Source organism: Anarrhichthys ocellatus, unplaced genomic scaffold (assembly GCF_004355925.1).
Source record: "Anarrhichthys ocellatus isolate YVR2014 unplaced genomic scaffold, GSC_Weel_1.0 scaffold2, whole genome shotgun sequence".
Classification (NCBI taxonomy): Eukaryota; Metazoa; Chordata; class Actinopteri; order Perciformes; family Anarhichadidae; genus Anarrhichthys; species Anarrhichthys ocellatus.
In genome coordinates, this window is record NW_022280032.1 from 8,617,456 (window position 1) to 8,629,148 (window position 11,693).

The 11,693-nt window shown below is 37.2% G+C and overlaps 1 protein-coding gene across 6 annotated transcripts in view; it reads left to right on the plus strand.

The window, feature by feature from the left end:
• Positions 1-2,795: 2,795 nt before the first annotated feature.
• Positions 2,796-11,693, plus strand: part of muc2.1 (mucin 2.1) — a 14,173-nt gene continuing 5,275 nt past the window's right edge. For 2 of the 6 annotated variants that reach the window (XM_031859512.1, XM_031859528.1), the window contains exons 1-26: positions 2,796-2,892; positions 3,036-3,291; positions 3,389-3,503; positions 4,005-4,095; positions 4,189-4,316; positions 4,414-4,630; positions 5,022-5,147; positions 5,236-5,350; positions 5,444-5,594; positions 5,707-5,820; positions 5,920-5,989; positions 6,103-6,240; positions 6,715-6,879; positions 7,017-7,111; positions 7,200-7,326; positions 7,464-7,719; positions 7,853-7,905; positions 8,011-8,114; positions 8,276-8,427; positions 8,541-8,679; positions 9,292-9,402; positions 9,538-9,717; positions 10,102-10,341; positions 10,445-10,601; positions 10,995-11,123; positions 11,325-11,665. In XM_031859512.1, coding sequence (XP_031715372.1) covers positions 2,817-2,892; positions 3,036-3,291; positions 3,389-3,503; positions 4,005-4,095; positions 4,189-4,316; positions 4,414-4,630; positions 5,022-5,147; positions 5,236-5,350; positions 5,444-5,594; positions 5,707-5,820; positions 5,920-5,989; positions 6,103-6,240; positions 6,715-6,879; positions 7,017-7,111; positions 7,200-7,326; positions 7,464-7,719; positions 7,853-7,905; positions 8,011-8,114; positions 8,276-8,427; positions 8,541-8,679; positions 9,292-9,402; positions 9,538-9,717; positions 10,102-10,341; positions 10,445-10,601; positions 10,995-11,123; positions 11,325-11,665 — 3,846 coding nt within the window. In that variant the 5' untranslated portion in view covers positions 2,796-2,816. Of the gene's footprint in view, positions 2,893-3,035; positions 3,292-3,388; positions 3,504-4,004; positions 4,096-4,188; positions 4,317-4,413; positions 4,631-5,021; positions 5,148-5,235; positions 5,351-5,443; positions 5,595-5,706; positions 5,821-5,919; positions 5,990-6,102; positions 6,241-6,714; positions 6,880-7,016; positions 7,112-7,199; positions 7,327-7,463; positions 7,720-7,852; positions 7,906-8,010; positions 8,115-8,275; positions 8,428-8,540; positions 8,680-9,291; positions 9,403-9,537; positions 9,718-10,101; positions 10,342-10,444; positions 10,602-10,994; positions 11,124-11,324; position 11,693 lie in introns of all 6 variants that reach the window. The other 4 variants (XM_031859555.1, XM_031859536.1, XM_031859546.1 and 1 more) reach the window with 4 other exon arrangements.

Genomic DNA, 11,693 nt, shown 5'->3' on the forward strand with positions numbered 1-11,693 from the left:
TGCCTGGAGATAATTTGTCCTCCCTGAATCAACACAGTATGTCAGACAGGAATAATACACTTTACTCATCATGCAGCTGTCTCCTTGTGGGAGTGGTCCAAAGCCCTGTTTGCACTTGGATAAGCTTCTACTGAAAAGGTAATTGAGAACATATGATATAACTTTACTAATAACTGTTTGTTTCCAAGAAAAATATAAGACAAATGCCACATGCGTAAACAGTTGTGATGAGGCTGAATGTGCATGAGAAGTAAAAGATCAACCCTCCAGCTTGAAGTATGACTAAAGTTCTGAGTAATCTGTGCAAACATCTGTTGATGAGTAATCATAAACTGTTGTGGAGTAATATTGTCTCTAAAGGAGTTTCCAACTTTTAAATGTTGTGAACAAATGTACTGTCCCAACACTAACTTGCTGTTATGTGTTTGTCAGACAGTTGGAAAGTTTGCACCTTTGAAATGTCAAGTTTGATTGACTGTAATCAAGGATGTAGTCGGACAGTCAGCTGCATATCCTGTTATTTATGAATCAGATGCAATTTAGATAATTAAAACAAACATTTAAAAGTGTAACTAGAAGGTGCAGACCTCTATTTAGGTCATATCCTATCTGGTAAAGTTAATGAACGTGAACAACTAATTTGTTTATCCACCTCCGCCCTGTGATTTGGATCCACTCCAAAATGAATGGGTTTTTCCTCGGCCCATGTACGCATAACCTCCTTGGGGAAGGTAAATATAGGACATTGTTGGTTGACACTGCCCTACAGCTATTGTCTTTTTCATATTCAAATGACACTTTTCCTTTTACAAAAGTTGAAATATCACAGACTTCTTCTGAAAGTTTAGGTTTCAAAAAAACATTTGGTGAAAAAAGAATAATTAGTCTCTTTGGACATCTCATTGTGTCCTGTAACATATTCAGAAATATACAAATGAATGTATTACAATTCAGCTTCACCCTAATATCTCCGATGACCAATGTTCAATGTCAAATCAAATCTTGTTCATTTTACAACAGTTCTAGAAAGCATTCATCAATGAATCAATGAATCAATTGTTTTGTTAAATTTGAACACTCCCTTCATCTTAAACTAATATCAGAATTCTGCAGAATTCTGTAGTAATACCAGGTTAACATTACAGCATCTTGTCACAACATAGTAAAAAATAAAAATCTAAAACAGCATGAATGTATTTCATGGTTTTACAAAGCAAAGATTATGATTATTAGAAGAGCACCTTATATATTCGACGGGAGTGGAAGACTTTTGTTGCTGCCCTACATGCCAGGAGGCATTAAAGGGCTGAAGGACCTTACATATTGGATCATCTTATAAGGGAGAGCTGCACACCGCTACCTTGTAATCAAGCTTAATAAATCAAGTTTATTCAGTTCTCAAAGATTATATTGTGTGTATTCTTGAAACCTTACAAATTGAATGCATTTCCTTTCTTATGAAACTGTTTTGAAAGCAATCTTCAGAAACCGGTGCCCAGTAGTGTTAAGGCTAAGTCTGTCAGTAGAGCTGTAATACCTCACCTCTTACAACATGTTATTAATATTTGTCGAGGACATCATGGTTTTTTCTTCCCTGTAACATTACAGAATCTGACATGCCCCCGATTTGTTATTAAACACCTGCTTCAATGTTTCTTGAGGATGATTCTGAGAAGTAGACTAACTGATAAAGATTGTTTCCCCAAAATCAGTGTAGTTACGTTAGACCTTCAAACATGTTTAGACTGATGCTGTCTCTAAATTAAAATCACAAGGTTATGTTTTTGACTTCATCCAATATTGCAAAACTGCTTTTATAAATTTTCCCCAAAAGTATTGCAATAAACAATATTATTGTCATTTTAAGACCATTTAAGGACACCGATGTATAATAATATAATAGCATAATAATGCAAGTACACCTTTTCAAAATCAATGAACTTCTTAAGAATAGTCAGACTATTGAATTGGAATGAGAATTTTTTCTCAAATAAATAAAATATGAATAAAATAAAACCATACAACCAAAACAATACATAAATGTTCTCTCAGGGTCTGTTAATAAAGATTGCAGTAATTATTTAACAAAGGGGTATAGAGAATCATATCATGATCATTATGATTAGTTGTTATTATATCATTATAAAGTGCAGTGTAATGTTTACTGAAAATTAAGTTGTATCATTTTTCAGTTTACACTGGGACTAGGCTGTAGTCATACAGTACCTGTCCATCCCGTGCGGTGTTGTGTGCGCAAGCATATCTCAACTGTCACTTGGTGTGGCACGGTTGGACAATAATACAACAATAAAAAAACACATCTATTTCCTGTTCAACAATATCAGAACACAGTTCTCATAATAAGGTATCATGGCTGCTAAGTTCTAATCACTTAATTAAAAAGTTAAATTTGAATGAAATCTGTCACAGCATGGCATTCTCATCTCTGATGTTGATTTATTACAAATTTCATCCAGAATAAACTACTTATTAAAGAACATGTTTAATATAATAAAAGGAGCACACTGTCAACAAAACAGTTTTTATTGCAGCCCATTCCTCTAGGAATAAAAATTCATAATCAATGTGCATATTTGTTCAATCAAGCGATGAGGATGTGGAATGATTATATTGGACTTGTGAAAGGCGTCACACATCCATTCAGCACATGTTTCCCATGTCTTGGCAATAAAACTTAAGTTCAAACTAAGACAGAAGACGTGAGCAAAAAAAAAAGTGCGCTCTCAATATAAGGGGCTCTCAAGTGCAGTAAAACTATTACCTTCTTTGGTGAAAGCAAGCCAACAGTGGGAACAATGAGGTGGAGATGCATGTGGTTGTGTTTCCTTGCTCTGTCTGTTGCCAGTGTCATCGATGTCCAAGCCAGACTGGGTAAAACTCTGATTGTTTTAAATACTAAGTGGATGGATCGTTCAGCTTTATACTAACTCATGAAAAATGTATTGTCTCCAATATCAGTCATGTAGAACATTTAGTAACTCAAACTGTTTTCTAAACTTAAAAATCTTCTTCAGTTCGCAACCATGTCAGCAGCATCTGCAGCACATGGGGCAGAGATCACTTCAAGACGTTTGACGGCGATGTGTACCAGTTCCCAGGAATGTGTGAGTACAACCTGGTCTCCGATTGCCACGAGTCCTACCAGGAGTTCTCTGTGCACATGAAGAGGAAAGACAACGATGGAAACCCTACAGTCAGTCACGTGGTGGTCACCATCAATGACCTTTTGTTCTACCTCACCAAGGACATGATCACTGTGAATGACGTCCCGTAAGTAAAACACAATACAGCTGTGAAAACAACTGTGCTTCTCTATTCTATGGCATGTACACATTATAGTTAAGAAAAAAATCTCCTTTTTTCCCAGTGTCAAAACGCCATACTACAATGGAGGGGTACAATTGGAAAATAATGGTGTTTACATCAAGCTCCAATCCAAAGTTGGCATCACTGTCACGTGGAACAGTGACGATGCAGTCATGGTATGATATACCAGGCAGACATATATCTACATAGCTCTCCTCAAAGTAGCTTGTATGGAGCTACTTAATAGATCTAAAGGAGTCTATTGTAACATATGAACAATTCAGTTAAGACTCCTTTATGATGATTCTTTTGAATCTGTGGTTAGATAACTTTTTTCTTTTAATCAAGATGAACAGACCGACCTCCCAGAAATACAATCATGTTAACTATTTTTCTTACGGATCTTATTTGAATGAATTCCTATGATTCTTGGGAATACATTAATTACAGTGACTTGTCTTTCAGTGAATTTTCTTTCTTTATTGAGTTATACTTGACAACACAAGAAATACAGTCGTGGTAATGAAATGATATCAATTATCAAATCACAATCATAATATGTATCCTATTCATGTTATATTCTGAGGCAATTACACTTCACTGGTGTTTTGTTTACTTTATTTTAAGTATTATTTGAATTGTGAAAAAACTTGACATAACCTCTTGCTATGTTGTAGGTGGAACTGGATGCTGATTATGCGAATCGTACATGTGGACTTTGTGGAGACTTCAATGGTGTTGCTGTCCATGATGAGTTCATTCATGATGGTATATATGGTTATTCACTCTATGTGTTAATGCATTTCTACAACCATCCGCTGTATCTTTGATATTTGACATTGTAATAACAATTAAATACAGGTCGCAAAATCAGCCCCATTGAGTTTGGAAACAAACAGAAAGTCCATCGTCCAAACGGTGATTGCGAGGACCCCTCTGAGGAGGAAGATGAATCACTGGAGGCGGTGCTGGATTCATGCAAGGAGTTTGTGAGTTCATTATCCACCTAGTTTTAGCAATAGTGATATTTAGTTATATACTCAGTTAGCATTTGCAGAGTAACTTTTTCTTCTTTTTCTTTTTTAGCAAACCACCTGTAACCAGATGCTGCGTTCAGAGCACTGGAGCTCCTGCACCAAACTGATTAACCCTGAACCTTACATCCAGGCCTGTGTGCAGGACATGTGTGGCTGTGCCAACAGTACAAATGACTTTTGTGTCTGCAGCACACTGTCTGAGTTCTCTCGACAGTGTTCACACGCAGGAGGGCAGCCTCCTAACTGGAGGACACCTCAGTTCTGTGGTACGTTCTCCTCTCTTTTTTTTTTACAATCTTTACATTTCATACGGTACAGGATGGAGAGACTACTAAAGCACTGAAAATAGCTCAGTGAAAAGCAACTCATCATAATTGTCCTTTGAAGATAAGGTACTGTGTTTCTATCTGAACATGATAACATTTTCTCATGCTGCTCTGGCATGAGAAAATGTATTGTATTCTATACAGGAAAAAAATCAGAAAAGAAAGGCCAGATATGTCTACTTTTCTGGCTGACTTCAGTAGTAATTGACGTGATTTAAAATGTAGCAAAAACACATTAATGCTGTTAAAACAGTGTAAGTACAAGTAAAATAAGTACACAAAAAACATTTTGTTACCCTCAATGTATTTCAATTGTACCATATTTTCACAGCTAAACAGTGCCCACACAACATGATTTATGAAGAGAGCGGTTCCCCTTGCATGGATACATGTGCACTTCTAGACACAAGTTCACTGTGTGAGGACCACAAAATCGACGGCTGCTTCTGTCCTCCTGGTCAGTGCCTTTCACACGCTTCATTCTTTCAGATTTGAATTTCATAGTCTGTGAATGTTCATGTTCATGTCACTTGTGTCTTCTTCAGGAACTGTGTTTGATGATATTTCCATGAGAGGGTGTATCGCTCAATCTGAATGTCAGTGCAAACACAACAAGATCTATAACTCTGGTGAGGTCTACCGACAGGACAGTGAGGAATGGTATGTAAAATATGTCATCTACATAACATTTCATGTGGTTGCCTTAATTGTTTGTTTTTTTATTGTTACCTTAAATTGTTTGGCTTCTCTCAGTACATGTGTTGAGGGCAGATGGGCTTGTGAGAGCCTTCAAACACCTGCTACATGTGCAGTTGAAGAGGGTTCACACGTAACTACCTTTGATGGGAAAACCTACACCTTCCATGGAGACTGTTACTACACTCTAGCCAAAGTGGAAAGCAAGGTGAATGAGCCATAGCTTTGTCCGATTAAATGACAGAAAATATACCGTGTAATGGATCTGATGTAAAAAAAAATATATATATATTTAATTGCGCTCACTCTGTATATTTCAGGATCATGCAAGTCCGAAGTTTACCATCCTGGTTCAGTTGGTTCCTTGTGCAAATCAAGAATTTGACACTTGTATTAAGAGCCTTAAAATCCTGCTGAACAATGACAGACACAATGTGAGTTAAAGTCTGTCAGGAAAGAAGGCTGTAGTCATTTATAGATTCACACTGATATCTGCCACTACAACTCAAATGATTGATTCTGTTTTAATTCAGGTATTAATGTTCACTTCTGATGGCACAGTCAAGCAGAACATGCAGACCATCAGTTTGCCGTACCACTCAGGTGGGTCAGACAATGGGAAACTCACCAAAAAACATGAAACATGATTTTGTCATCTGTCATTCATGCAATGGCATCAATGATCTGACCGTTTTTGTATTTATCTTTATCCAAAGGTGACATCAACATATTCCATGCTTCATCCTTTCACATCTTGCTCCAGACCAGTTATGGGTTGCAAATTCAGATCCAGCATGTGCCTGTTATGCAAGTCTATGTCAGCCTGGAACAAAGCTACAGAGCAAAGACACGTGGTAAGTTTTACATTTGTTTTACCTTAAAGCATTGGCATCATTTAATCGTTTTTATTCACTACTGTAATTACAAAAGAGAAATTCAATATCCATGGCTGTTACTGTCATTGTCTTCCCAACACCCTGAATCCCTCCAAATAAACAAACCAAAACAATACACATGAAATGTGAAAATACATGAGAAAATGCAATCGGTGGTTTGGCTTCAAATATACACCCCTTGTATCTCCTCTTCTCTCTCTACATAAATACAACTGTGGAATCTTAATTATAACACAACACGGCAAACCCTCAATTCTCATTGTATGATATTTCTTTGTTTTATCTCATTTCATTTTAATTCAAATAAATGAACTGAATTCCTAGTTGAGTCATCATATCATTATATTCATTGACACTTTCCATTTTCCTACTTTACTAATACTAGTATAAGATACAATTCTACTTTAATTCTAAAATATTTTGTTTCTTCAGGTTTATGTGGGAACTACAACATGGTCCTGTCTGATGACATGAAGACTCCTCAGGGGATTGTGGAGGGAACAGCAGTAACGTTTAGTAACTCCTGGAAGGCTAACCTCATGTGCCGAGACAGAGAGGAAAGACTTGAGGACCCCTGTTCCCTCAGTGTGGAAAACGGTACAAAGCACTGCTTGATTATTATTCAACTGGTTTCTTTTTCGTCTGTTTATATATCTTAGATGGATTCTCAGCTTTCAACACTTACTCCTAGTCGGAATTTAGACATTTAACATAAAAAGTTATTGTTTTTCCAGAGTTTTATGCTAAACACTGGTGCGCCTTACTACTGAGTCCAGACAGCGATTTTGCGCAGTGCCGTTCAGTGGTGGATCCTGAGATGTATTACAAGGTAATGCAAAACCTTTCTGTTGGTCTTTCACTGAATTACATTTTGATATCTACTTTAGTTCTCTAAAAGTGTTTGCTATCTTCTGCAGCGATGTACTTATGCTAGCTGTAACTGTGAGAAGAGTGAGGACTGCTTGTGTGCCGTCTTTTCGTCCTACGCTCGGGCTTGTGCATCAAAGGGAGTGTTCTTGACAGACTGGAGAGAGAATGTGTGCGGTAAGGATTTCTTTCATGATTTTGTGTTAAAGTTGATTGTTGAAATCTGGAGTTTGATGAATATCTTCCCTTTCATTAGTTAGTCATACAACTATTAAGTAACCACTGTAACCATCCTCCCATTGTGCACAAAACAGATAAATACACAAGGAGCTGCCCAGCATCTCAGATCTTCTCTTACAAGCATCAGAGATGCCAGTTGACTTGCAGATCACTGGGCACAATGCAGCAAAGTTGCACATCTGACTTCTTGCCTGTCGATGGCTGCTCCTGCTCTGAGGGTCTCTACCTAAATGAAAATGGCATCTGCGTTCCCATGGCAAAATGTCCCTGCTACCATAATGAAGTCTACGTCAAGTCAGGAAAGTCCATCAGCATCAAAGAGGAGCACTGGTGAGTCAGTTGCTTAAATGATCCTAGGATTTCACATGATTGTAATGACGGCAGTATTTAAGATAACTACATTGTTAGTTTTTGAGTGCTTTTTTGTTGCATTTCATCTTATATTTTTGGTGTCTTTTTCCAGTGTGTGTACCAATGGAATGCTTCATTGCCATTCTTGGAGAGCCCGCTCATCAAGTATGGTTTTTTTTGTTTTCTTACTATAATACAAGAACTTGGTACTGATTCTGTACTTGTTGATAACTAATGTGTTTATTAAATTAGTTTCTACTTCTGTTACAGCATGCCCTTCTCAAAAAGTGTTCTTCAACTGCTCCACCGCGGGCACGGAAGAGCTGGGACTGCACTGTGCTGGAACTTGTTTAAATCTGGACAGCGATGATTGTGTGAGTGCTAAGTCTTAAATATCTGGATCTGTCTATTTCCTGATTTTAATGGTGGACAGTGTTTTACATGGAAGATGTAACACACTGTGTATAATTACACTCGTTTCTACAGCAGTAATGTTTTCTCATTTTCAATCACTGTGATCTTTCTAATTTCCCAGGACTCCACACAATGTGAATCTGGCTGTCGGTGTCCAGGTGGCCTCCTTGATGATGGCAAAGGTTCCTGTGTGAAAGAAAATGAATGTCCATGTCAACACGATGGGCATATTTATGCCTCTGGATCACAAATCCCTGACCAGTGCAATATCTGGTATGACCTTAATCAGATGTATAATATTGCATAAATGTGATCATATTTTCTTCTATTTTGTACTGGATTGTATATTCAAAACGCTGTATTATATTTAACCATTTCTGATCTAGTACCTGCAAAAGTGGAAGATGGGAGTGCAGTGAGAAAAAATGTCCAGGAACTTGCACTATTTATGGGAGTGGTCACTACAATACATTTGATCAGCGAACATATGGGTTTCAAGGACATTGTGCCTATGTTGCTGTAAAGGTAAACAAAGAATGTCAAAATCTTCCAAAAGACAGGCTGTGTCTGAAATCACTCCCTTCCTCACTCATTCATAATGCCTATATAATGGACACTCAATAGCGAGCAGTGAATTGGGATTTCGTACACGTATCTTTATTTTGCATTGTCAATGAAAGCTGTTGAGTTATTCAACTGCAATTTTCCTATTCAGAATTCGGACACTCAAAGTAAATGTAGTGCACTATTTAGTAATTAGGAAGTGACTTCAGACAAGCTGAGCTTAATTTATACTGTTGTAGGGTTTCATCTGTGAAAGTCACAGAATTTGGAAATTGTAACTTATTGCTATTCTTGAACATCAAAGTTGAAAGACAATAGTTGGTGTGTTTACCTACATTCATTTTAGGATGATTGCTTGTCATAATAAAAAATATAAATGAACAATGCAGATAACTACATAATCTCCCTCTCCTGGGGATCAATTACACTTTCATTTAATGTTCTAGCTTTTCTTTAATTATCTTAAAGCATTGTGGACTAGTAAAAGCCAAGCTGAAGTTGGATTTGATCACAGGTCTCTGTTTACTATAAAGGAAACAAGCTAAAATGTTTAACAAATCTCTCTCTTTTAAGAACAAATGTGGCAATAAAACAGTACAGGACAACTTCGGAGTTATCACAGAAAACGTACCATGTGGATCTACAGGCACCACTTGCTCCAAAACTGTCAGAATCCAGCTGGGGGTAAGACCTCATACCAACACCTGATATGCATTATGTGCCTAAAATATTCAACATATTCAAATAAATTATGTCATATATCAAACTGCTGTTTTTACATTACAATGAAAGCAACAAAATATCTCTTTTACATTACAGCGAATGGAAGTCAAACTGTCAAAGGGTAAATATGAAGAGGCCGACCTGGGACATGGTGCTGAGATTCAGTACAAGATAAGGAAGGTTGGCTTGTATGTGGTGATAGAATCTGCCATTGGTCTGGTAGTGATGTGGGATGGCAAAACAACTGTTCGCATCATGCTGGAACCACAGCACAACGTAAGTTACAGTAATTATTTAAATGATGATGACTTAAATCTGTTGAAGGACGAGTTTGGAGCTAGAGTTTTGATATGATGTAGCCTACCATTTTTTTGTCATCTGCGGTCGAGCTGTCTTTGCGGATCATTTTCTCACACCACTTATAAAGCTTTGGTACGCCAATGGTATTGATGTAAAGTATATAATTATTGCTGAAAAAGTCGTTATTACTGTACAATATACAATACTCAAAACAAATTAAGTAAAAACTCTGTCCGTCAAAATAAAGCAAGTATATTCATGCATGGAAAATATGTGTTTATTGTAATGCCAAAGAGTATTAATATGGAATATTATCTTTATGTGAAAAAAGTCATTGACTCCTTTTGTTTGGCTGTACAGGGAAAGGTATGTGGCCTGTGTGGAGATTTTAATGGTGATGGACAGAACGACTTCACCACCCAGGGTCAGCTGGCAGTGAGCAATTTGTTAGAATTTGCAAACAGCTGGAAAGTGTCAAGCCAGTGTCCAGATGTAGATATGAATGCTGACCCTTGTGAAATACGACCCAATCGACATCACTGGGCAAAAATGATGTGCAGCATTATAACTGGAAATACGTTCAAAGAGTGCCACAAAAAGGTAATAACACATTTGTTTCTAATTTATCATTATTTAAAGTTTGATAGTTGAAAACAACAAACACATTTTTAAAAATCTATTATATATTTTGATAACTGAACAGGTAGCTCCTCTCCCATATTATGAAAACTGTGTGAAAGACTCGTGTGCCTGCGACACTGGAGGAGACTGCGAGTGTTTCTGCTCAGCAGTTGCAGCTTATGCTCAAGCTTGTAATGAGGCTTCTGTCTGTGTGGCATGGAGAACACCAGATATCTGTCGTAAGTTAGATTTTTTTTCAGCCTTTTCTGCCGCTTAGAACCTGTTTTTAGATCCCAAAAGTTCTCATGACCCCAGCATTTAGAGATGTAGAGATTTGTGATGTTTATATACAAGTATGGTTTGATGTTATTTTCATAATAGACAGGGCATCTAATATTTTATTATATATTTAATGTGTCAATGGACACCAAATTGAAATAGGCATCAGTGCATTCTGAGAGTGAGTGATAACATCCTAACTATAAATACATAAAACTAAATGCAGGGGCAACCCGTTAGCCGAGTAATTTCCTGTATCCTGTGCATAAAGTTCGAGGTCTCTTTCAATGTATGACACATCAACATTTCCTTTATATACAACATAACATACGTTGTACTTTTTTTCTTTCTAGCTGTCTTTTGTGATTACTACAATAATCCTGATGAATGCAAGTGGCACTACAACCCCTGCCACAAACCTTGCTACAAGACCTGTTTAAATCCAGAAGAAATTTGTAGCAAACCTTTACCCAACCTGGAAGGTAAGAGGTTAACTCACAAAGTCTCACCTTACCTCTGTTTAATATGCTAGTTAAAATCTTAAATGGTAAACGGATCCAATTTGGCATATTTTATGTGGCAAAATGAGAAGAGACCCAAGACCACCTACCCAGCTTCTGTTTCCAAGAGTTAAAAATAATAATAATAATAATACATTTTGTTTGATGTTGTGATTTGTACAGGCTGTTACCCTGTATGCCCAGAAGATAAGCCCATATTTGATGAGGAGACGGGATTTTGTGTGGAGGAATGTTCAGGTTGCTTTTACAACAATACTAGATACGAGGAAGATGAAGTTATTTACAATGTGACTGACAATTTAGGAATGTGCTATTACGCAATATGCAAAAATACGACAGTGATATTTGAAAATGAAACTTGCCCTACAATTCCACCAACTGAAGCAACTACCACAACCAAAGAGCCAACCACAACCACAAAATCTACAATCCCACCAACTGAACCAACAACTACAACCCAAGAGACAACCATAACATCTACAACCCCACCAACTGAACCTACCACTACAACCCAAGAGACAACCACAACCA